The following is a 27,252-nucleotide window of genomic DNA, read 5'->3' as shown; positions in this document are numbered from 1 at the left end:
ATGTTGGCTGATTCTGATGAGTTCATTCTAAAGCCGATATCATGCAGATATTATCCTGCATCCCTAGTTATCACTGCATTTGTTGCCTAAACCAAATACATGAGTCTTTGTTATTAGGGGTTTTTTTTCTTTACTAAAATACTACCAAAATCACGATCTTTGCCTAGCCTTAGCCAAAGTCTTTTGCTGCCCAAATCTAAGACAGGAGTCTGGATGTGAACCTGAAGTTCTGGAGTCACAGTCCTGCAATTTATACGCCCGCCATCCTCCCCAAACACCGCCCTTTGAAGCCTACACGGTGCATGAATGTAGTGCTTTGTCACCTAAAAAGAAACATCTCTGAACATAATCCAGGCAGTGACTGAGTTAACAACATCATAATGAAAGCAGTTTAGTAACTAACATACGAACGTAATCTCTAGGAGACAGGGTTGGAGAGTTGGATGAAATTATGTATCGGTCCAGAAGAACATGTCTGCATCATACATTTCTGCAAACCAAGGATACGTTACATTTGTACGTTTCATTTAAATCAGCTTTTCTAAAGTGACGCAGTATATTAGCTGACTTTTCCATCAGGAGATGGATGGTGTGACACCTGGGCGAGACGCCTGCCAAGCCATGGATCTCTGTTCAAGACCAACAAACAGCAAAACCTTTTGTTTTTTAGTGAGTCATTGCCGTGTTTCAAGCTACTTTTTAGCTCCAGAACATGCGACTGCTTGCTGCTTTTCCAGTGAAGATAGTGCCACGAAGAGTGGATGTTTCTCACAGAAACATCACTGTGTTTTCAGTCGGGATAGTGCCATGAAAACCGGGTACTATAAGCCAAAACATGATCTTTTCCCACTGTAACTAAGTGCTTTTGTGCCTAAACCTAACCACATGTTAACCACAGCTTTGCAGAAAGAAATGTAAAGCTCTGCATATCCGCTGCATAACAATCCATGGTTTGCAGAAACATACAATACCACCATTTATTCACGAGACTAAGTTGGTAAGAAACAACAGTGAGAGCCATGTTTACGTCATGTTTCCCTTTGCGCCACGATTTCCTGGCAACTCTGAATGCACCATCAAAAAGGTCCCTGCATGCAGCAGAACAACGTGATGACAAAGCAAAAATTAGATAAATAAAGTTTATCCAGCTAAGATAAAGATCAACGATCCAAAGCAAGTTTCAAGTCTCTGCAAGCTGATTTTCATAAAACTGAGCTGAGACCAGCGGACGGCTCGGAGAAAGAAAATCAAAGTAAAAAGTTGTGGTTATGTTTGGGAAATGTTCAGCAGCTTTAAGACATAAACTGACGCTACATGGGCCAAACTGTGGACGCCGCTTCCTCACAGCAAACGGTCAGACTGTTTAGTTTGTCTCCACGCAGAGAAGAATTAAAGGCTATTAAAACTCTGACATGATCAGACGAGACACTAAACAACAAAGAAAACAGCGAAGCACCCACATGACAAGGACAGCAAATAGTTTAGTGTTCCAGTTGCTGAAGTTTGTTCTTCTGAGTCGTGATGACGACTGAGGTTTTGGTTCCTTTCAGTCTGTGTGAACAGAACCGCGGCAGCTTATTCACTAGTTTTAGCTTCGGGAGAATCACAACCACTCCGTGCTCAGGCCTCTCAACAAAGACTCACATGTTTCTGTGAAATCAGCACAAAGTCTTAAAATGGAGGTTAAAGAATTAAGCCTGAAACAATCTCTTTATAATGAGAGCACTCCTTAAATTATTGATTGATGGCGACACGGTGCTCTTTACTGTGAAATTAAAACATGTTTTAATAAAATCTTAAGATGTATTTATTTTTATATTTTTTGTTTTTTGCCGTATGTTTGAATGTCTCTTGTTTGTGTTTGATGTGAATGTAGCTAAAGTTAAGTAATTTACTGCAAGGATCAATTTCTTTTTTTATTTTTCATTACATTCATCATGTTTTTGTTGTCTTTCTCTTTTCATTACTACAATTAATTTTCTCAATGCTTCATGTGTGTGTGACTCTGATGTGTTCTTCTGATACTGTGCATGTTGACAGTTTGAAGTTAAGACAGAGAAAAGGAAGGACTAGAGACCATAGTGATGGAGCAGCGGCTAAAAGTAGAAAAGAGAGAACTCAAACGTCAAAGAGAACTCCTCTACGATAGGTGGAGATATGCCCCCTTTCAGCTTGTTAGTGTTGGCCTTTTTTCCTGTTGACCTATTACGTCACAGACCAAACAATGGACAAACAAGTTAGCTACGGTTAGCTAGCTGCTAACTGCTACCATGGTGGACAACTTTACAGCTCTGTACATTTGGTCCATCCAAAAAGTCACGGCTCTGGATGTAGATTTCTCCATGTTGTTACCGGCTTCTTCTTCTCTTACACATTTAATGCTGTTGGACTTCCGGGTCAAAGCCCGGGGAGGAAACTGTGGAGCATGCTCAGAGTGCCTCGGCCAGTTTGGGTCTGATTGACTGTATACATGCAGGAGTCACATGATCTGGGTGTGTTAGTCCCACTGTGACAAATTCACTTCAGTACGATTTCAGTCAACATGTTTACATGTGTTTTAAAAGTCTGATTTAGTCAGACTGACAATAAATCAATTTTCTCTGATGTCATGTAAACGTACTGAGTGTTACTGTGATTACTCTCAATGCCAGAGGGGGAGACAAAAGTTCCACGCTCAAGCTTTAAGGCAAAAATACACAAAAACATTTTCCTGAAAATGAAACTGTCCATTGCTGACATGTTTATAATGCTTTCTAAATGCATATTTCTAAAACTTTTTTTGGACTTTGTGCTCATTTCACAAAAAAATGTTGTGGGACCGACTTGTCTCATGTCTTCAAAGTTTTTGAAAATCTTTTTGCTAAATAATTTCTAAAGATAGCTGTATTGTGTCTGGATGAAACTTGCCAATACAAGAAATACAAAAAATGAGAATTAGTGAAGAAATGTAAGTTTCAGATAAGTTTGTGAAACTCAAATATTACGATGCTTTTCAGGGATTTTTCCAGCCTTTATGTTGATAATTATACCAACAGCACACACACACACACACACACACACACACACACACACACACACACACACAGAGCTTTGTTCTTACTGGGGTTTTTGTTCTTCTTATCAAACAAACCTCCAAACACCAAACCAGTGCAGACCGACCAGTATGACCAGTACAGCAGGGGATGTGTCAGTTGGGTTAAACTGTCCAAATTGTGTTTTGTAGCTGAAAAAACTGAGGGCCGAATTCACAAAAGGATTGCGTGGCTTTTGCGGCCGCTAAACCGGTAAAAATGGAGCAAACAGATACCGTCTAATTCACAAAGCACGGGCAGAGGGTGAAATGCTCCACTAACTGTGCTGCCAAGCAGATTGTTATTTGCACGTATTTAAATGAGGTAATATCCATATATTTGGCGGAAAAATTGCCCATTTCTATGCAAATGAGCCTCACTGATAAACAACGTCTTATGCACTAACACCAGCGCTAACAGCCACACGCAGTTTGAGTGAAGTAAATAACGTCTTTAGAAAGCTGGTGCAAACTGGGCGCTCCTCTGTGGAAGCCTCTCGCCCAGACTTTCCAGTGATCGTGGCAGCAGTGATCGTCTGTTAAATCAGTCTGTAAATAATATTTTGACATTATTATTATAATCATTATTACTTTAATGGCATCCGAAGATACTGATGCGTTGAGCAGGTGACAGTCTGCGGTCGTTCTCAAAACGCACTTCTGTCACGGACTTCAAAAGCAACTTTCAATAATTTATTTTACGAAACGGGGGAAACAAACGTGAACAAAACCGGTTCCATAATTCATATTAAATTCAAAAGATAACGAAAAAACAGCTACAGGTGAGAGGGAATAGTGATAAAGTGGTCAAACTTGGTCAAATCCACAGCCTCAACCCATCCGACACTGTTAGACTGACTCACCAGCAGACGTCACTACATGAGGGGATACAGTGTTCAGTACTTTGCCAAACAAAGTCTGCCATTGTTCTGCCACGGTGTTCTTGGTGCAAAGCCAGCATTTATACTTTGCCGCGTGGCTAATTGCAATCAGGGGCAAACTGCACTCAGCTGCCAAACTTTGTGGGTGTGTTTGCGCTGGTATATCATTAGCGCAATACCCTTTGTGAATAGGACGTTAAGACGGACCAAACTGCGGGTAAAAGTGAAGTGCAATTCAAGGTGCTATCAGCGGCCGCAGTTCATTCTTTGTGAATTCGGCTCTGAGTGATTAATCTGCACAAAACTTTTCTTATTCAGATTAAATCCAACATGCTGAGGTGCAGCTTTGCAAATTACCATCGTCACTTTGTTTCTGGATTATTCAGGACTGGGAACAGCCATCTTACTGGTCAGCCAAACTGGTTTACCTGCTCAGTTTGCTCAGAGGTAAGCAGAGCAGCTCTCAGACCAGTTAAGTGCCTCTGCTGAACGTCAGGGAACGTCAGGAGCTGCAAAACATTCACCTTATCAGCAGGACTAACTGTGTGAAGAGAATTCACGTTAGCTTACAACAAAAAGAACTTTGGAGATAAATTAGCCGTCTTGCTGAGGATCTGATGAGGAGACGGACACCGTGCTCATCTTGGCGTGTTAAAGATGGAGCTGGTGTCAAGCTGATATTTAATTAGCCTAGCTTAGCCATTAGCCATTGTTGCTTTTACATTTCTGTTTGTGTACAGATAAAACAAACTAGATATGACATATGTCTTTGTAGGTTTAGAGCTGTTGGTAAGTGTATGAGATTTGGACAGAGCAGGCTAGCTGTTTCCCCCTGCTTCCAGTATTTACGCTAAGCTAGGCTAACTATCCTGACATCCAGCTGTACTGACCAGCCAGACACGAGACAGACTGCTGCAGGAATGAGTCTTAAAACTTTGACACAGATGTGAATCAGCGTGTCAGCACTCCTGGTTCCCTCGTCTTCAAGTCAGTGGGTTTTCTGAATGGGTGTTTGGTTAGAGGCCTGAAATAAAGTCTGTGGTGAACACAGGCTTAAAAGATATTCACATTTTGTTCTACAACATAAAATATGCCAGTAAATACTGCGCTCATGAAATTTAAGACTTTTAGGAAAGACGGTTGCCAACAGGTGTCTAAATGAGACACGAGAGAACATCGCCACGCCAAATATGACTTAACAGCCTCGTTGTGGTGACGTTGAAGTCGTGTGACTGTAGTGTAGTTTGTTTATTGGCTAACGTTAGCTTTTTACTTGTGAAGATTGCATTTAGGCTTCAGTAATTATGAAAATGGTTTTCGTGGAGATTATCTTGCTGAACAAAATTTGTAAGTATCATAAACGTTTGTTTGCCACAGAGCTTATTTTATGCAATATTCCCAAATGCAGTAGAAAAATTTTATCTGCTTTGGGCGACGCTAACTTCCACGCCTACGAAAAAACGTCGTCCCTACAGCTCCCTATTGATTTCCATCTTCACATCTAACTTTTATCAAAAACTGAATACACCCACTTTATAATTGTTGAAATAACCCTTCAAAGAAGTATTTTTTTTTACTGAAATAAGCTGAGCGTCCTAAAATGTCTGATTAAGGTTGAAATGTTTTGCAGCATGTCAGTGAGACGCAGTTCCCTCGACAAACACAACAACATTCATACTGATGCTGAAGAAACGACAAATTCAAGCTTTCAAAACACATGAGTGTAAAAATATAAAGTACCTGTTTATACATATATATACATATATATGTATATATATATATGTATAAATGTACATATATATATAACTTTATATAAATGAATATTCTTTGATCAGTCAGTGTGAGACTTGGGAGCCATTTTGGTTCCCAATATCACAAAAGACATAAAAAGAAAAAACAACAGGGAACATTTTTTTTTCCATCTGTTGAGACAAAGTTCTTCTTCTCCTCCTCCTTCTGGAAATCGGAGACAAGACAAACAACAACAACAAAATCACAGCGGCCTCTGATTGCCATGAGTCCTTGTTTCCACTGTGAGGGGGCGGGGCCTGCAACGCCTCAGCCCACTGCTTTGTGTTTCCCGCCACAGCAGCGGCAGGCCACGCCACAGCGGTAGCACGCCCTGAGGGGGGCGTAGCAGCACATGCAGGGCGCCAGCAGTGACAGACCCACCAGCGCCGTCCAGCGCAGGCAGAAGCGCTCGTCGCTGGTGTCACAGGAGCACGGGTCCGAGTAATCCCCCTCCGGGTCCGACATGCAGTGATACAGCAGGCTGTCTGCGCACCACATGAAGCTGACCCGCCTGATGCAGGTCTGAATGGGGTCAGGAGCTTCCTGGCAGCGGCCCCGCCCGTTGTCCTCATGGTTGAACATGTCCTGACAGTAAACGCAGCGCGAGCGCTCGCCATCCTCCTTCCGCCTCTTGCCTTTGGGCTGTAGGGCGCGCGGCTGCACCGTCACCACCGCTCGGTGTCCGCTGCCCAGCTCCAGGCAGCCAGGTTTGCCGTCGCAGCCTCGCTGCACGTCACAGCTCAGCGGGTAAGGGTATGTGTAGTCATGTTTGGGAGGCTCACTCTTGGCAAAGTGTACGTAGGCGTCGAGGTTGTCGGGCTGGGTGAGTTTGTCACGCGTTGAGTTGGCGTGGCGGTAGTCCTCGTAGCCCGTGAGCCAGGTCCGCTCGCGGGGGTTGATGCGTACAATCTCTTCCTCCTCCACCTGGAAGCTGACGTGACGAGGGAACATGTGCACCGCCTGCAGAGACAGAGGAGATGGAAACTGTTTAAAGACATCGTCCTCCAGGGGACATGAGGTCATCGGAAACAGGGGAACACAGCTGCTAACAGCATCCCTTGTTTCTCTGCAAGGCCTTGTGGGTAATACAGTTGATTCTAATGAGTGTAATGAATCTCAGCACACAACATGTGGCTCTGCAGATACGCAACATCTGAAACGTTTCTGTGCGATCTGGATTTCAAAGAGATCCATGACATGTTCACCCTTCAGCTGAACTTTTGAAAAGGTAAAAGTGTTCAAACATTTCGATCTCTCAGCTTCTCTAAAGTCAAAGTTCCCTTTACTTTCAGCACCAACATGAAGCAGTTTTTTTTGAGTGTTTCTCTGTTTTCACAGTTGTGCGAACAGTTTCACACTATACAGCACATCTACAGGTGGCTGTGATGGAAGAGGACTGCTAGCAGGTAAACATGGATGTAAATGATGCTGGATTTGAAATTCTTTAAAAAAGTCTTTGCAGGTCTTTTCTGAAGAAGGAAATTCATTCAACAAGTTCAATACGCTCAAAGAGACACACTGAGTTTTGGTGAGGAACTCTGACTGAATGTTTGTTTCGAAGAAAACTTCACATGACAGCTTTAAGTCAAATAATAATTCATGTGTGTCTGACTGTGGATGGCGGAGCTGCTGAATGGATTCGTGGAGTTTGTTAGTTGCTGTTAGCAGTTAGCGCCACTTGTTAGCCACTGAATGGCAGCAGGGCGAGCAGCCAACGGCCGCCGGACTTCATAGCTGATCCCTTCCACTTAAATCAAATCTGAACTGTCTCGGTGAGAAAGAGGACTCTGACTGTACTCACCTGGTCCAGGAAGTAGTGATCAGAGGGCCGGTGCTGCTCGTAGAAATGTCCCAGGATGCAGTGGTGCCGTCGGGCCTCGCAGAAGTTGTGCGGGGCCACCGTGTGCATCGCCGGCTCTCTCTTCTGGGACGAGTTGGACGAGCTGTCGGTGGCCGTCTGGAGGAAAGAGAGGAGACGGTGTGAACACAGCTCATCATTCTGCGGTGACTAGAAAACTGCATCTGCTTCATCAAACGTGATTTCAAACACTCAGGTGTGTTGCACCTCTTACCAAGTCGTAGATGTTAATTTTTTTTTGTTAACTAGCATTTAGAGGCTTCCTTGAACGTCTACAACTCCACTTCCTCTTTGCAGACTCCTGAGGACGATTGTGGGATCAAAAGCTCCAGAGCAGCTATGAACCAGACTTCATGATGACATACACCAAACTGTTAAAGCCCAGAGCGTCATTCACCCTCCTAAATCAGGCTAACCCACTGTCTGCAGCTGCCAAAGTATAATCTTGAATAACAGCTTCTTACTCTTGCTTTTTTTCAGCTCATGATGTCAAACCATGTGACACGTATCATCTCGGTTCCTCTCTGAAACCACCTGAGCTTCACTCCACCAGACTTCTGTGTGCAATTACACAAAAATGAGAAAAAAAGACCTCCAGAACCAAAGCAGCGTGGCTTTGTGTTTTTATTGGGTCTGTGTTAAATGAATCCCAGCCTGGCGTTTTGCGGCCGGCGGCCCTGTGAGCGCTGGGCGCCGTGTGTTGGGTTGCGTCATCCTGAGGGTCGACGCAGGCTGCAGCTTTCATGTGGCTCGCTCAGATCACACAAGAAGACTTCCTTCAAACACCAGAGGAACCTGACGTACCTCACAGCAAAATGAACAAACCGCATTCTCACATTTCTGGGTTAGTTGTCGCCGCGCAGTGTGCAAACACACACAGGAAAAGGCTCGGTGTGTTTTACATTTCTGTGAATCTTCTGTCTGTTTTTCTCATGGAAATCTGTGTGAACTGATTCTGCTGACGCTGCATCTTTGCTTTACATAATTAATATGTTGTTTTTTTCACCAAAACATCACAATGTTTGTTACCAATAACTTCCAGTTTGAAATCCCCTGTGTCAAGTACTTAAAGTCAAACGCCACTGAGCAAATGCAGCCTCAGCTGGTTGGTAAAAATATCAACATCAGTTTAAATATACACTATATGTAGAATATTTTCACCGCTTTACCCTGACAGACAGCTTTTTCCAACAGGGAGCTGAAGCTGTTATCTCAAAGCCTCCAGACTCCACTGAAAAAAAAGCAGTAATTTTACTTCCCAGAACACGGGAGTTGCTGGTCTACTGCTGCCTTGATTGGTTAGTGTGTAAGGTAAAGTGGAGAAAATATCCCTGACATAGCTTACACCCAAACTGATAATGATTTATTTCAGGTGGCTGTGACAACCCTCCCTGCCCTGCCTGCCTTGTTGTGTTCTCCCTTGCAGGTAGCAGTGGGCGTGGCTGCGGGTAATCAGGGAAGTGGCAGCACCTGAGTTCAGTGAGCTTTTAAAAGCTCTGGCTGCTCACTGCTCGTTCTCTTCTCCTTACTGAGGCAGCATCTGGTTTGGTTTTATCTTAGTTTCTGCACTCTACAACATCATACACATGCATTGTTTCACTCATGCCCTCACCTACACCACTGACTTTACTGATTGCAAACACCATGTTTAGTTAGGTTCTTTTTCTTATGTTTATTCTTTAGCAAATAAAAATCCTTTAATTGGCTTTCCTTGTGTATGTGTCTCCCTTTTTGTCATGGCCGTGCGGCCCGGTTCGTGACAGTGGCTCGTACACATTGCTTAGCTTCCACGCTGAAAGATCTGACAAACATGTTTAACTATATATCTTAAAATGTTATTGTTACGGTGGAAAATAACAACAGAAATAAACAAGTTTGCCAATTTCACATATCTCTGCAGTAGAAATCAGTTTCCAGTTGTGTACCGGAAGTGATAGTTGTTGTTGGCGCAGCGTCAGGATGATTCAGTCTACCTAACAAACATGGTGAGTACTTTTCCATGTCCTTCCTTAAAATGTTTTAGAACTTGGACTGTTTACATCAGCCTGAAGTTTTCTTCTTCTCCTCTTGTGCATTAATGTCCCCAACTTTGTGACACCGCAGACGTCACAGTTGCATTTCTAAGACGCGCTGACCCTCATTTATGAATCTGACGTACAAACCAGATCTGAGTGCAGAAATCATCTAATTATCGAGTTCATGTGTGATTCATGAAATGTTCTATATCTCGCTGATCAGATGTTGATAAATGTGACAGCCGACAACAATCAGTTTCAGTTTAATTTATTTACAAAAGGACAGCACACATTAATCAACAGTGTTACTGTAAATGTGCCAGTTTTAGCCAGCCGGCTAATTTGCAACTGCAGTCCTTTGGCGAGATGTTATAGAGAACCAAACCTGAAAGATACATATATTAAAAGTAGACAGCATCATTGTATAAAATAACAATGACATAACACAAAACAGAACCCAGTCCATCAATGCACTACAGCCATATCATGATTTAAATATCCTGCCCCGACACATTCCGGGTTTAGAGGCCTCGAGCGTTTACGACATGGAGAGGTGTAAAACAGCCAAGAAGAGAAACTCCTCAGAGCCAGAAATGGAAACGCTGACTTCGCAGGTCCAATTTAACCAACTGGTTCTTTTTGATAGCCTGAAAAGTGACATCAAAGGAAGTCGGGAAAACTCAGTATGGAAAGAAATCACTGCTGCCGTCAACAGCGATGACATGAACAATCCAACTGCAGCTGAGGGCGGAATATTTAATTGATCCATGATATGTACTGACCTGTAGCTTCTATGTGTTAATGACATTAGCCTATATAGTACATAACATTTATACTGTATACTATTCATGTAAAAGCTTTTAACTGACCCAGACCAAGGAGCGCGTGGCCACATGTATCAGGTCTGCGGACGAGACACAGACGCACCACCTGTGTCCGAGCTGGAAAACGGTAAACATTTAATCACCTAAGCTACTCGTATATATAATATATATATATATATATATATATATATATATATATATATATACATATATTATACAAACATGCTTTGGTTTGTCAGTGTTTAAAAAAAGGTTTCTGATAAATTAGACCCAGGCACCAGCGTTCGGTCAGACTGAAGCCAGTCCAACAGAGCCAGGCAACTGTCCGCTGTGACTGAGAGCGCACGCTGATGTAGGCCTTCACAAAGTACAATATTTTCTCATAGACGATACATTCAGTGATTAATACAGAAAACACTTCGATGCCAGTTAGAATATGGTCTGATAACAATTCTCCAGATTTACAATGCTGTCCTCGCTGACTCAAACAAACTTGCGTACAAAAGTTGAGACCTGACGTGAGATTTGAGCGTAGCGTAAATGTTGAGCTTTGCATAGAACTGACGCCCCATTTTTTTGTTGTACATTTATTTCATAAATGAGGGCCAGTCAGTCTTTGAGATAAAGACCTCAGTTCTTAGCAACACATCAGATATTTTGGCACACAGGCTGAGCTAAGGACTGACGCATTTTAAAGGCCTCGGTTTGCTTCAAAGGAAGCACCGGTCTGATCGATGAACAGCGCCTGAACAGTGTCGTCCTCTGACAGGCAAAAAACAAAACAAACTACTCATGATTTGGTGGTTTGCTGCCAAATTTCAGACACTTCAAGAGTCAAATAAACACCAGCTTTAGTGTATTAGAGTACATGGCATGTATTGATCGTGTAAAATGACAGAATCATTTTGTTTTGTAGCAAGAAAAATTGTGGAAAATCTGACCTGTGTTCAAAACTGTACTTCAGTGTTTAAAACCTCCGTAACTACATCACTTCCTTCTGTTCTCCAACAAACACATTCCAGCAGTTCGTCCAGTTCTCCTCCGTTATTCAGGGGCCTCCAGAGGAAGCACTGCATCATGACGGGGAGAGTTTTATTTACTCCTGATGAACGTTGATCTACATCCTCCTCAGTGCCTCAGAGTCGAACTCTTCTCGTCCTCTTCCTCCTCCTCAGGGAGCCAGACTTCAGACTTGCAGACAGGACGGATGGGAATGATCTGCAGCCGGGGCGGTTCAGCCACGTTCCCCTCAGTCCGCCCGGCTCTCCTCTAAATGAGGCCAGCTATGTAAACAGGCAGCTCAGTGACGGATTACTGACAGGTCAGACTCTCTTCTCCAGCGCTGGACATCCTGCGGAAACGATACACCCTCTTTCTTTGAAGCTACTGAGAGAGGGAAAAACTGAACTGAGAAGGGAAGCAGGACCTGGTCCCTTCATCAGACTGAGGATGGAGGTGGAGAGGGCGTCAGAGAATCTTTTAATGCTCTATATGCAGGAAATGTATGATTAAGGCCTGTTTGAACAGAGTTTGGTGTAAAGTGCAGGAAAAAGAGATGACAACTGACAAAGGGGACCACAGCTCCACCTGAGTCCAGCTCCGTATTTAAACTTCCTCTTCAGGCATCAATTAAACTCTTAAAAACTCAGCTCTGTTCATCAAAACTGAAAGAAAACATTTCCAAAACCTTCCTTGGGACGCCAGTAGCTTAGTCCATAGGAACTTGGTTTAGGAACTGCAGGGTCGCCAGTTAAAGTCCCCATCCTGACCCAATATGGAGTGTGAAGAGTGCCAGTTCACTTCGTGGACACTGTGGAGCTGCCCTTGTGCAAGGCACCGAACTCCAACATGGGCAGCACCTCACTTTAACATCTATATATTTAATGCATGTATAGGTCCTGTTTGTGCACTTGGGGATTAATAAAGTTATCTTCTTCTTCTATAAAGGCGTAGATGTCACTCTACACTTTCGTAATGAATATGCAGTTTAGCCCCGCCCCCCAGCTGCTCACCAGCATCTTGAGCGTACCTGCTCACCCTCTCCTCTGCTCATCAAACACACACACCTCTTCCTGCAAACAGTACTCAGGCCCTTCAGGATTTCGTGGGCTGTTTTTGTGATTGTTGCGACCTAAAATTCCTGATTTCACTGTAGCTTTTCCAAAACATTGCGATGCATGTTTACAAGGCGTTTTTCTGCAATTGAATTGCTGGGGCAAGTGAAAACTGCAAAGAGAGTTGCAATTCTCTCTTGGATTCTGAGACTTTTTATTATGAGCATTCAGTTTTTCCAGTGGGGTGGGTGATTCAGGGCTGAGCCGACGATCAGCTGTTGCTGCTGCTACTGCTCCCCCTGGTAAGTATGCACTAACACAGCAGCGGCTAACATCCGACACTGAGCTGTTAAACGATCTCAGCAACCTCCCACAACACCGCAACGACTCCATTCAATCTCTTAAACCCGTTAATAACCGTTAGTAATAGTAGCCGTGTGATGCTAACAGTTAGCCCTGTCAATGTGTATGTGACTCTGTCCCAGGCACAGAGCTCTCTCTCCAGTAGTCTTAAGATATACAGAGAGAAAAAAGGGCTGAGCGAATCAATACGCCATGCGCAGCTCTAAACTGAAATGAGATTTTACCTGTTTTAAACTGACAAATTTGCAGTAAAGTTGCAGTGATTGGACAAAATTGCAAGGTCACGACAAATTCTCAGGGATAATACTAGCTCCCCCTGCCCAGTCTTCAGTACATCCTCCCAGGCCAACCAACCAACAGAGAACATCCCTCTTCCACCTTTACCCCCCCCAACTTACGAAACAGAAGCCCCTTTTACTCTGCCAGATTTTCGGCGAATTTTGGGCCGTTTTGCCGGCAAGCTGCGAGCGTTTAGACACACAGAGCTGGATTGGCGAGTTGATCCAAGGCGCCCAATTTTCCGCCTCGTAGGGTAGACATATCGGTGGAACCCTTTTAGTTTAAAAAGAACAAGGCGGTCTTCCGCAACAGGAGGGGCTGTTGATGACTTGTGGGAGGAGCTGTTGATGACGCCACACGTGCGAGCCACTGGTGGTGGATAAACAGGAAACAGCTGATAGCAGGAATTAGCGAGCAGCTAGTAGCAAGAGGGAAACACAAACCTGACAGACACTGTAAAGATGAGCAACTGGGGAGACAAGGAATTGCGCGCCCTCCTTGTCCTCGCAAACGAAGAGGCCATTAACCGTCAGATGACGGGGACGGTGAAGAACGGGCCGACTTACGAGAGAATCACCGCCTGACTAGCCGCAGCTTCCCTCCCACGTCACTGTTTACGTCACACGCTGAGCTACACGTTTTGTTACTTGCTCACGCCCCCCATTGCCCCGAAAAAGGCACATTCTGTATAAACAAAAGTCCATTTCGGGGAGTGCATTTTGCTGCACTGCCTGATTTTACTTTTATACTGCCAATGCTGAAAAAAGACTGATTGGGCTTTCCTGCAAATTTGCACAATTCCTATCTAAAAAGGGCTACTGATAGGCAGCTACGCCTGGCTTGTCCTCTGATAAGGTCTTGGCTGGATGCTAACCCTAACATAACAACACTAACAACACAAGTTTGACACCTTGTGGACATGTCAACAAAGTTAAACACTTGATTTACATCAGTCTTTTTATCTCCTGAATAAATTCATTTGCAAAATGTTGAAACATTCCTTTAAAGCTGAAACGTCAGCAAACACGCACATGCAGACGTTCACCTGGTCTCTTTCACCTGCATGAACGTGGAAGGAAACAACTTTTCCTCATGTCAGTGTCTCAAACTCCAAACAGAAAGCCAGTGAGGTGTGTGTTGCGTGTGTGCTGCTCCTGTGTCCAAACCCCAAACAGGACGATGACGTGTGTGTGGTCAAAAACACCACAGGATACCAAACCACTCCCGTCCTTCATACTTCCTGTCTGACACCCAACACACAGACAGTATGTTCCTATCACTGCAAACAAAAGCAGCATCTCCTGTCCAAATCCAAACCCAAAATAACAAAAAACAGCCCCTCCTTATTTTCCTCCTGACACAATGTACAGAGCCTGCGAAGGGAAAACAGTTTCTATCCAGGAATATGAATCCTGATGCACTGCATTATGAATAATGGCTCATATGACAGGATGGAGATGAATCTGGCAAATTTTGTCTCTTTATTTAAACTTTGCTCGTATTAAAACCACACACAGGAGCAACAGCAGGACACAGTGATGCAGAAACACAATGACAAGATCCTGCACATTAACTGCTCTCAGGTATTCTCAGGGTTCATCAGGATTTTAACAGCTGGAGGGGGGAAGAGTTTCTCACCGTGAAGACGTCATCGTCGCCGAGCTCCGCCTCATTCTGCAGCGTCGATGAGGACGTGGTCGACCCTGGAGGACACACAGGAGAATCAGAATGACAGGAAGTGACACAACTTCTTGTATTTCATCAGCTGCCTTTCACTCCGACTGCCAGGTTCAGATGTCAGTTAGGTCGGTGCAGAACGCCAATGCTGCTACAGTCTCTGCAACACATCCCCAGTAAATGCTTTGCAACAAGACAGTCTACTACAAGGAAATAAGCCTTCGTGCTGTCTTGTCTAAGCATCAGTTTCATGTAGAGCAGATCTGACATTCATTTCTTTCACTGCCTGCCACCGTCTCTTTATCTGCCACTTTTACAGCTGCAACATTACAGTGAAATGTCCAACACCTAATTTCCTGCATTCTGGTGAATTTGTATGCATCAGTTTGCATCAGTTTATGGTGTTAATGTCTTTAATTAAATCAAAAATGGTCCTCTGCTACTCTTATGTTTTCACTGGGGAGGGGGGACATGCCCTCTGCGTCCCATCTGAAATCTACACCTATAATAGTGTGTGTGTGTGCACAGGCTGTGCCCCTAAAGTCATACATATCCCACTTATTTTGGAAGGCTGCGATCACGTGACCAATGCGCTGACAGCAGTAGACAAGGAAGATCTCCTCAGCACTTGTACGGAGGCAGGTTTAGGCGGATGGGTCACATAAAAACGGACTTTCCCCTGCTGTCATTTGATCAAATCTGTTTGACCTTTGAGTCATTTTAAGGTACGTCCTCACAGTGTTTCTCTCCCTAAACCTGACCTACGTCACTGTACGTTAAGAACATGACATCATTCCTGGGGCGCAAATTCGTAGAATATCGTGAGCTGTTGCGCATGTATTTCTTTGCAGCATATCATAAGAACCGTTCTATGAGATTACGTTGGTGTGCACCTCTTTTTATTGATGGTTATGGGTTAAAAATTGGATAATTGCAACTGTCAATCAAAACTCATATGGTTCTATAGCCAATAGCGTCGCTGTCATAGAGCAGTTACGATGTGTCTTTCTGTTGTACCTTTTCTCTGTGCGCCAAAGTGGCGGATGGCCTTACAATTTTACATGCCACTGCCAACAATTTACGGTGTTGAACGGCTCGCGGCGGGCGTATGGTGCATCGCGACCGGCTTGAGGCGGCGCAGGCTCACGGCTTATGTGTTTGTCACTTTCTTTTTCATTTTAACCCACACCATGATCTTTTCCTGACCCTAACCAAGTGGTTTTTGTGCCTAAACCTAACCAGACCTTAACCACAGAACATCATGATGATTTCGGAACGGACTTAGGAACAATGAGTTTGATATGTTCGGAACAATGGGATGTCGGACCAATGGGTAGTTCCCATACAGGGAAAGGTCCAGGATTTGTTTAGCCTAGCTTAGCACAAAGACTGGAAGCAGGGGGAAACAGCTAGCCTATAGCTCCATTAAACCGAAAAATCACCCTCCTGCCAACGACTCAAAAGCTGACTGACTGACATGTTGCATCTTGTTTGCTAATAAGCTAACACAACTTTATACATCCAGAGTCAGCTGGGTTTTGTTCAAACTTCACGGTGCGGATTTAATTTGTATGGCATGATTAATTAACTGGCTATTCCTCTCCAAGCACTGAGATTACTCATCATGTGAAGTTATTCTGTTGTTTGTACAGTGTTTTTAAATGAGTGGTTCCCATCTGGTGGGTCGTGGGTCCATCCTGAAAGGGCCGCAAATGACTCGCGAACGTATCATGTTTTTTAAAAGAGTCTTTATTTTGAAGTCGAGTAAATTTCTAACAGAGAGGTTTTATTGTAAAGTGCTGTTTCCTGCTGTACTGTGAGTAACAGACAACCACTTGACACAGACAGCAAAGTAGCCCGACAGCATGGCCAACACAAGTATAATGCTAAAGATATTAAACTGTGTGGACCTTGAACTAACGACTAAGGAAAAGTCTGGATCCCATGGCTGGAGTAGTTTTAAATGAACATGACGCTGTGGCTCTTAAAAGGTACCTCAACACTTTGCTGTAAGAAGGAATGAAAGTCCCTTCGTCCCAAATGCACTTAAGTCCCTTTTTGGGGACTTCAGAGCATTTATCTTCGGAGTTCTTCGAGCCGTTCAGTGTGTGACCAGTGCGTACCTTCTGTCAGGTCCTCCAGGGCCTTCCTCACCCCACGGTCGAAGGCTCTGGCGTCGGCCGGGCTCTGGAAGGTCAGACCACACTTTCTGTTGTCCACCTTCCAGTGGTGGAAGGTCGGCGTGGCCTTCGTGTAGACCAGATCCTTCTTTAGGAAACACTCCAGAATCACCTGGATATATAAATCACATCCCACAAACAAGATGAGAAGACGTGAATTGTAAAGACAGAGACCAGTACAGTAGAAATTCTTCCCTATACGTCTCTGAATAACTGCTGAATGCATGCGACATGAAAAGTGCACAGACTGCTGAGGGTGATATGGTGGAAAAGAGCAATGTGGAAATCTGTAAATCCACAGACAGTCCTTAGTACGTTGAATCAATAAACTTTTAGAGCACCTTGAACAGCTTGGTTACTTAAACGCTACCTTTATATGTACACATTTTACGATGAAATGAAGAGAGGAAGGAGCCGTCTACAGAACTGCATCAAGAGGAAACCCAAATAAAGAATCCTCCTCAAACTGTTTGATTGACTGGTGAGTTCTGCAGAAATACTGGGATGCAAAAACAGGCTCTTTATTGACGTGAATTGCGGCTGCACCCACCTGCTTGTCTTTGAGGCGTTCTCCATGGATCAGGAAGGTGTTGCGCCCCAGCAGTTCGCTCGGCAGCAGCCTGCACACGCCCACTCTGCTCAGGCAGCCGTCCTGCGCCAACCAGCCGCCGCTCGAATCGTCTCTGGTCATCACCACCGCTTTGACGCGCACAATGTAGCTGTCACTACAACACACCAGAGAGACAGCGATACATCAGTTAGCATGGTGACCAGCTGTGGAGGAGGTGCAGCGAGCTGAAGGACAACACAGCTGACACCAAACTGATACCAAATCTACATGACTGATGGTTCCACCTTCAGTTAAAGCTCGAAACAGCAGCACAGTATGATAATTATCACAGAGCAAGCTTTGATCCAGACACAAAATATGGTCAAGACAAACAACAACAGTCATTTGTTGTGCAGGGCAGAATGTGAGAACGTTTCTCAGAGATCTCAGGTGCAAAATACAGAAATAAATATCATAACAGAACAATAGCACTAATATAGCACGCTGAACACTAAAAACACCCTTAGCAACAAACGGACACTTGCACAGACAGCCCTTTAAAACAAATAAAACAACCATGTATTATTATATTAAGACTTTAATATGTTTTCTGTGATGAATCTTAATCTACAAAATAATCAAAGCTGTCAGACAAATTTCTTGGAGTAAAAAGTACAATATACAGGACAGGCCAAAAGTTTGGACACACCTTCTCATTCAATGCGTTTTCTTTATTTTCATGACTATTTACATTGTAGATTCTCACTGAAGGCATCAAAACTATGAATGAACACATGTGGAGTTATGTACTTAACAAAAAAAGGTGAAATAACTGAAAACATGTTTTATATTCTAGTTTCTTCAAAATAGCCACCCTTTGCTCTGATTACTGCTTTGCACACTCTTGGCATTCTCTCCATGAGCTTCAAGAGGTAGTCACCTGAAATGGTTTCCACTTCACAGGTGTGCCTTATCAGGGTTAATTAGTGGAACTTCTTGCTTTATCAATGGGGTTGGGATCATCAGTTGTGTTGTGCAGAAGTCAGGTTAATACACAGCCGACAGCCCTATTGGACAACTGTTAAAATTCATATTATGGCAAGAACCAATCAGCCAACTAAAGAAAAACGAGTGGCCATCATTACTTTAAGAAATGAAGGTCAGTCAGTCCGGAAAATTGCAAAAACTTTAAATGTGTCCCCAAGTGGAGTCGCAAAAACCATCAAGCGCTACAACGAAACTGGCACACATGAGGACCGACCCAGGAAAGGAAGACCAAGAGTCACCTCTGCTTCTGAGGATAAGTTCATCCGAGTCACCAGCCTCAGAAATCACAAGTTAACAGCAGCTCAGATCAGAGAGCAGATGAATGCCACACAGAGTTCTAGCAGCAGACCCATCTCTAGAACAACTGTTAAGAGGAGACTGCGCGAATCAGGCCTTCATGGTCAAATAGCTGCTAGGAAACCACTGCTAAGGAGAGGCAACAAGCAGAAGAGATTTGTTTGGGCCAAGAAACACAAGGAATGGACATTAGACCAGTGGAAATCTGTGCTTTGGTCTGATGAGTCCAAATTTGAGATCTTTGGTTCCAACCGCCGTGTCTTTGTGAGACGCAGAAAAGGTGAACGGATGGATTCCACATGCCTGGTTCCCACTGTGAAGCATGGAGGAGGAGGTGTGATGGTGTGGGGTGTTTTGCTGGTGACACTGTTGGGGATTTATTCAAAATTGAAGGCACACTGAACCAGCATGGCTACCACAGCATCCTGCAGCGACATGCCATCCCATCCGGTTTGCGTTTAGTTGGACCATCATTTATTTTTCAACAGGACAATGACCCCAAACACACCTCCAGGCTGTGTAAGGGCTATTTGACCAAGAAGGAGAGTGATGGAGTGCTGCGGCAGATGACCTGGCCTCCACAGTCACCGGACCTGAACCCAGTCGAGATGGTTTGGGGTGAGCTGGACCGCAGAGTGAAGGCAAAGGGGCCAACAAGTGCTAAACGCCTCTGGGAACTCCTTCAAGACTGTTGGAAAACCATTTCAGGTGACTACCTCTTGAAGCTCATGGAGAGAATGCCAAGAGTGTGCAAAGCAGTAATCAGAGCAAAGGGTGGCTATTTTGAAGAAACTAGAATATAAAACATGTTTTCAGTTATTTCACCTTTTTTTGTTAAGTACATAACTCCACATGTGTTCATTCATAGTTTTGATGCCTTCAGTGAGAATCTACAATGTAAATAGTCATGAAAATAAAGAAAACGCATTGAATGAGAAGGTGTGTCCAAACTTTTGGCCTGTACTGTATGTCTGAGATGTAGTGGCGTAGACGCACAAAGTAGCAGTGTGTTTTCTGAATCGTTCTGTTTTTGTTACCTTAGAATGAGCCGTTTATATGTACATAGGGAGCAGGTCCTCGTCTACGGATGTTGCACCATCATTTTTCTGCAGTAGCCGGTAGTAACGGAACACAAGATAGGGCCATTTGCGTTTTTCACATTGACCGTTGTAGGTACCAGCGCCTCAACGATATGAGTGTCAGAGAAACAGCTTTTTGTTTTATGTGAACTGCTTTATTCAGTGTTTTCACCAGTTTAAATCAGCTGCTCTGTTTGTTTTGGTGAGGAAGAGACCTCTGTGGATAATTCAGCTCCTGGTTAAAGCCTCCTGAACAATGAACACTGAAGGAATTCTGACCAGGAGAAGTTTCAGCTGGTTGCAATCCTCTCAGTCCTCTCCACTTGATACCACTAAATATCCCTAAATCTGACACACTGCTCCTTTAAATACCTGATTAAATGTCCATACTTACTTCCCAGCACTGGAGACAGAACCCTGGTGGTGACAGAGAAACACGTTTGAATCTGTGAGCTAGGAATCTAAATCTGTGTGTTTACAGTTGTCTTAAAAATGGAAGTCAAACTTTTTCTGATCAAGACTTTTGACATCTCTCAAGCAGCTCAGTAATGGTGATTTTGGTATCTAAAAACAGTGACATGAGTAGGACATGACTGAGAAACCTTGCGTTTGACCACGCCCCAGGAACCGCCTTCCCAGTGGTCACTTGCAGTATTGCAGCGAAATAAATCCCCTGTGGTCCAAAAAGCATTTTGCCCATAGACCACCATTAAAAGAGACGTCTGTAAAACTGCTGACAGGACGCCTTTAACTGCAAACAAGGTCAACTCTTTCTATTATGAACTTTTGATCCATGGATGTTTTATATCTTTAAAACTTTCCTCGAGCTGGGAGAAGCCTTTAAAAAAATCTGTGACATCATCACAATGTGAAGTCTACTGCTGCTTTCCAATTAATTTGAAGTTGGAGGTCCGGAAATGACATCACAAACCAATAAGTTAACCAATAAACCAGGCTAGCCAATGTTAGCAATACCTTAGCAACACCATAGCAACATGTCCACTGACAGAATCTGGACAGGACTGTGTGTGCGACTGTTATCATGTGACTCATATTAGACACATCTGCTACTGATCAGTATATTACGACAGCTTTTACTACCGTTGATGCACAGAGCAGCCATATTGGATTTTGAGGTTAGGGTCGGTGAGGTTCCTCCAACATTCCGAGTCAGAAATCCGACTTCAGGATGTGTTCCAGTCAAAATTTCCACCTAGGAACATGCAGATTCCGTCTTTGCAGTGCAAATCATAGATGTATAATAAAACCTACATACGTGACGTCAAGATAGCGCATATTGAATCCAAACAAAGTTTCAAGCTTTTTTTTCCCAGGGTATGCAGCCCACTGATTATGCACAATAGTGTTTCTGCTGCTGACCCTGCCCGTGAGTTCCCGCTCAGCTCATAGATTTAACATTGTGATGATGTCACAGATTTTCAGATCTACTTTCTCGGCTTGAGGAAAGTTTTACAAATATAAAACCATCATGGGTCAAAAATTCAGAAAAGACAGAGACATAATGGAGCTTTTTGGAGGTGTCCTGTCAGCAGTTTTACAGATGCTTCTTTTATAATGGTGGTCTATGGGGAAAATGCTTTTTGGGCAGCGGGGGATTTTTGTAGTACCGCGAGTGTCCACTGGGAGAAATGTGAAGCGAGGCTGAGCAGCGTTTCTGAGAGACCCGGGTTTAGCGTGTTAGCATGCTGATATTTGTTGGGGCAGATGGAAATGTTATCAGATAGTGTCACTGGCAGGTATTTGGCCATAAAGTAAGTTTTGGATTGACACATCCTCACACCGACCTCGTCACATATTGACGTTTTGCTCATGGACTTTCCACATCTACATACAACGTGCAAGGTACCCTGGGTGTGTTGGTTGTTGACGTTCTAGGACGCCGTGTCAACTTCTCTTCTTTCAAGATACACTTCCGTTTTCACAGGAAATTTAACGTTAACATACAGTCCCACATAGTTAACACACATAGTTAGGTTTAGGCAACAAAAGGAACTGGTTGGGTTTAGGACAAAAGAACAGGGTTTGGCTTTAGAACCTTATGGGACATGAACACTGCTCCCTTGGGTGAAAATCGTTCACTGCCTTAACTTTCGTCTTTGTCCTATAACGGCAACAGGCCGATGTTAAAGAACACTTTTTTGTGGTTTCTGATGCCGCAAGTCACTGTCCAAGCATTGGATTTTGACGACTTCGGAATGAGACTGTGCTCTTTGGATAGATTTCAAATTTGACCAAAGCTATCGATCAAAGTTATTACAATTAATTCTCTGGGAACCATATATGGCTGTACCAAAGTTTGAGCCAATCCGTGTGGTAAAAGTCACGATATTTCAGTCTGGACCAAAATAGTGGACTTTCTGACACTGCTATCATGACAACGTATCCTCATACAACAGTTTGTATGATATCCTATGAATAAGCGCCCCGTGAATGACATTACGTCCTCAACTTAAAGTTACAGAGGTCAGGTTTAGTCAAGTAAAGTGACTGTGGTTTAAAGAAAATAAAAGTGGTGACGACGTACCTTAAAATGAATCAGAGCTCACTCAAAGCTAACAGTTTTGAGCTCTCCTGGGGAAAGTCCTGTGTTTTGTGAACCGCCCACCACCCCAACCTCCAGCCTAACGGGACCACTTCCCTCTTTCCTTCTTCTTTCCTTTAAATGGCTTTTCTCAGCTCAAAGGGAGTTCTACGAATATAAAACCTAAAAATGCATGCAAGGCAGAGTGGCTCTATCATGGAAATCTGGTGCAAATGTACACACCATATCAGCCGAGCGAGCACCACTGTGCATCCAGTAAAGTAAATCCAGTAGCTATAAAACGTTTTTTGCATAAGTGCCAGGCGAGCGATTCTTACTGGACTGAATGGGCGCCATCTTGAGGCCCAGTATCCAGACCTAATAATATAGCCATGGATTAGACCGACCAGTGAGGAGCGAGGTCATGTCTGTGGTGCTGTCCAATGAGAACGTGCTGCACTGTTAATGACACCAGCAGCAGAATCTGCAGCCGGGTGGCCTCGTCCTTCAGGTTCTTTACTGAGCGTAGCATTACTCACCTGTGATCACACACTCACACACACACACACACACACACACACACACACACACACACACACACACAGGAAACCAAAACAAACCCTGTCCATCATCTGAGCTGCTGGCAGAGACTCAAAGAGGCCAAAGCACGTCCAGGAAAAATTACAACAAAAAACACCCCAAACAAACAAAAGAATAATAAAGGTTTGGATTTAACAATAAAAAATAAAAAAATAAAAAACAAAAACACTCTCCCTCCGTCTTGCCTTTTGTACTCCGACATCTCTCGTACATCCTGTTTCCACGGTCACAGTGTCACGGCGGTCTCTGTTGACGACAGGCTGTCGAGCTGTGCTGCCGCACGCCGCCGACGCCACATCCTAACGGGCCTCATACACACACACAAACACACACACACTGCTTCGCTCCGCTGTGTGATTCAGCCTGCCTGTCAAACAGATGGTGCTTGTGTGTGTGTGTGTGTGTGTGTGTGTGTGTGTAGCATGAGTCATCACTGCATTTGCCGGCAGCGTGCAGTGACACACACACACAGGAGGGACTATATACTGGAGTTTGGTTCCAAAATGAGAGATCCTCCATTTGCAAACAGTGACACCTTCACTTACAAAATGACTGATGATGTGAAATTTCTTTTCGAGGCTGCAGTCAGATTTTTAGGACACTCATCAGTCGATGGGTTCGTCCCTCCAACACACTGACCCAGACAGAGATCATCTCTGCAACTACTGGATATAAAAACTGTGGATCATTTCAGTTCTAATACATCTGAGGTTTTTGTACTTTAGTCCATCATTTCTGTCCTTCAGTATTCAAGGTTCGGTGAGGTCGGGCTGCTTGATTATGGAAAAAAAAATCATAATCAGGATTATTTTGGTCAAAACTGAAATCATGATTATGCAAACGATTATACGGCACACATGATGACTTTCGTTGTTTACACCGCGGCATGTCATTTCTGTCTCTACATGGTCGCGCCTTTACAATCCTCCTCTGCTGTCTGTATCATACACAGTGATGGCACACACACACACACACACACACACACACACAGACCAACCTCTCGCTCGCTTTTTCTGCACGCTGTTTTTGAAATCTTCTGCGATCACCTCCCCCTCGCACAACATCTGCAGGCATCGTTGACCAAAAATCGTTTACACTCGATTTCATTAATTTTGAAATCGTCGGACCTCAAAATCGTAATCGCGATCACCAGACAAGTAATTGCACAGCCTTACGGTGAGGTAGTGTTGCACGGTATACCGGTACTAAAATAGTACCACGGTACTAGAGTATTCCAAACGGTACTATACTGCATTTGGAAAATACCGGTACTTTGAAATTGATTCAATTCATTAATTTAGTTAATTTATTTTACTCATTTATGCACACACACGCCTTTCTTGTTCCTATTGGAGCACTGATTGCACAAGTGGTGTGTATGACAACACCTGTATCAACATTCGCAGCTGGCGCACGTGAAAAAAGACAAGAGAAGGTCTGCCTCGCAAAGGGAGACAACACGAGACAACACCAACTTGGTGAAACATTTGAGTTACTAAACCGTGACGTCCGTACCAAGGTACTTACCGAACCATGATTTTTTTGGTACCGTTACACCTCTACTATTTATTGTGAGGTGAATTCAAACTTCAAGAACAGTGAGTTTTGGAGGTGGAAAGTCATAAGCACCTTTAATGCTGCCTGTTCAAGGTGGGAATTCCACACTGCTATCCCACCTTCTTTAACAAAAGGTAGGATCATGGAATTGGGGGAATAGGATCATTTTGCCTGTGAGCCAGCAGCTGAGAAAGTAGCAACGCCCAGATGATGTCTGTATTAAAGAGACAGCCGGCAGGACAGGACCGTGGACGGGATGGGATGGGCGTGATGTTTTGCAAGCTTATCTAATAAACTGTTTAATAAATTTTCTTTGAATAAAGCCACAAAATTCATACATAGTGACCTACGTGTTGTGGAAGTTTGCCATCACCTGACCAAAGCGCTTACTGGAGTAAACATGAAAGCAGTCCCGAGCGGTCCGGTAAGGAGATAGGTGGGGTGGTGGATGGGTCACAAAACACACAACGTTCCCTCAGTCTTTTCAAGGCACATCCTCACCATGTTTCTTTCCCTAAACCTAACCTCCGTAACTTTATGTTAATTATGTAACCTTACGTAGAGGACGTAACGTCATTCATGGGGCACTAATTCATAACATATGATGTCATTTAAACTGTTGTGTGAGGATACATTGTGTTTCTGCAAAAAAAAAAAGCAGCTAGTAGCAGTTAGCAGCTAAATCAAGGAAGAGACTGAAAAGAGAAAATGCCGGCACATTGGGGAAACAATGAGGTCCAGGAGCTCCTTACTCTCCGAGCAGAGAACGAGATCAGCCGCCATATAACAGAAAAGGTCAGTGATTGTTTTGCCATGTTATCTCATTGTTGTCACACCGGAGGCCGACGCTGTTGTGTTAATGTCACAGTCGTCAAGCTGCTTTTGCTTCTGTAATGCTGGCATGCTGTCTAAAATCACACATCAGAGCAGGATGAAGCCGCTGTTGTTTGGTTCTGTGGGCTGAAGGGAGACACGAGTGGACACCAACAGACATGAGTTCCCCCTCGAGGACACAAGGTGAAGACAAGACCAAAATATTTCAATCTGAATGACAATTACACGCAGATTCAACTAAACAAGGCTGTTGTCACAATTTTTTCGTATGTTTTCCTCTGAAAAGCGGTGCAATCAAATGTGTACATATCCCACATATTTTGAAAGACTGCGATCACGTGACCAACGTGCTGACGGCAGTGAACAAGGAATCCCAAATGCTTTTAAGTGTCATGATCCTGGGTTTATTCTGTTATCCTATGGATTTGTTTTGGGGTTTTTCTATTTGTGTTTCATGTTATTCATTCATGTTTAGTCTGCTTTCTGTTTTATTTTGTAGATTCTCTCCTCGTGTGTCATGTCTGGTTTCACTTCTGCCTTTGTGTGTTTTCCCGCCTGTTTTCTGCCACACCTGTCTCGTTAGTCCTTCCCCGTTCCCAGTCTTCCCTTCACACCTGTTCTGTATTAGTCTTGTCTGCTCCACCCTTGTTGTAATCCAATCTCCAGTTCCCTCCTTTAGCCTGTGTCCACCTGCTCCAGCTGTGTCTCGTCCTTGTGATCAGTTTTCTGTGTGTATACACCTGTGTTTCACTTTGTTCCTTGCTAGTTCGTCTGTTGTTCATCCTGGTTTCAGTTCGTCTTTGTTGAGCCTGTGTTCGTCCTGCATTCATCCCTGTTCATCGCGTTTTTCACGGTTGGTTTTCAGTTTGGTTTTTGTTCTGCTTTCATTTGGATTTTGAGTTGCCTGCCTTAACTGGATGTTTTCAACCTGCTACATTAAAGATTGCCTTTTGTTAAAGACTCAGACTATCTGTGGTCTGCATTTAGGTCCTCCTCTGAACTGACACGTGACAGTAAGGAGGCAGGTTACAGTGGTGGATGGAAAAAAAAAACAGACTTTGCCTGGTTTCCCCTGGAGTCGCGTGTTAAGAAGACTTTGAGTCATTTTAGGGTACGTCTTCACCATGTTTCTTTTCCTCCGTAACTTTATGTTAATTATGTAACTGTACTTTAAGGACATAATTTCATTCGTGGGTAGGGTTGGGTACTGTCAATCTGATACTTTTAAAACGGTACCGGTGCCTGAACCGATACCTCAAAATATTTTTTATGGAGGTTCAAAAGTGGCACAAATGGGCCACCTTTCAGAAGTGTGTGAGTCTTTTGTATAACAGTTTTAAATTATAATAAAAACAATGTTTTATTTATCTATTGCTGAGGCAAATTAGAAATACCTAGAAATAAATAGGTATATGAACTCTATTAACAGTTTTAAAATATAAAAGCACGCACACGTGAACGCGGTGCCCAGAGAGGCAGTTAGAGCTACAGGCTACAATGAGCTAGCTCCACTGTATTTGATAACATTGTTGAACGTAAACAGAAGTGACGCCCAGCAGTGCTTAGCGTGCCTTTAAATAATAATATACACTCAACAAATGAATGAATGATTCTGTTACATGTAACATCCAATAGAGGGAGACATAGCATTAAAAAAAAGCACCGAAAGGAGGCACCGTAATGTGCGTTTTGTTTCGGTCTGGTAGGTATCGGTTGTATAGGTGCCAGTTCCATATAAGCACCGACTTTCGGTA

The 27,252-nt window shown here is 43.7% G+C and overlaps 1 protein-coding gene across 2 annotated transcripts in view; it reads right to left on the bottom strand.

The window, feature by feature from the left end:
* Positions 1–1,518: 1,518 nt before the first annotated feature.
* spred2a (sprouty related EVH1 domain containing 2a) overlaps positions 1,519–27,252 on the bottom strand; it is a 45,128-nt gene continuing 19,394 nt past the window's right edge. The window contains exons 1-6 of one of the 2 annotated variants that reach the window (XM_049572551.1): positions 23,293–23,421; positions 17,543–17,717; positions 16,936–17,104; positions 14,774–14,838; positions 7,544–7,699; positions 1,519–6,702 (exon numbers count right to left, since the gene is read on the bottom strand). In XM_049572551.1, the coding sequence (XP_049428508.1) occupies positions 6,010–6,702; positions 7,544–7,699; positions 14,774–14,838; positions 16,936–17,104; positions 17,543–17,717; positions 23,293–23,309 (1,275 nt within the window). In that variant the 5' untranslated portion in view covers positions 23,310–23,421 and the 3' untranslated portion in view covers positions 1,519–6,009. Of the gene's footprint in view, positions 6,703–7,543; positions 7,700–14,773; positions 14,839–16,935; positions 17,105–17,542; positions 17,718–23,292; positions 23,422–27,252 lie in introns of those variants that run through there. The other variant, XM_049572550.1, reaches the window with a different exon arrangement.

Source organism: Epinephelus fuscoguttatus, linkage group LG3 (genome assembly GCF_011397635.1).
Source record: "Epinephelus fuscoguttatus linkage group LG3, E.fuscoguttatus.final_Chr_v1".
Classification (NCBI taxonomy): Eukaryota; Metazoa; Chordata; class Actinopteri; order Perciformes; family Serranidae; genus Epinephelus; species Epinephelus fuscoguttatus.
Note: the sequence above shows the minus strand (reverse complement) of the source record. Positions and strands in the feature narration are given on the sequence as shown.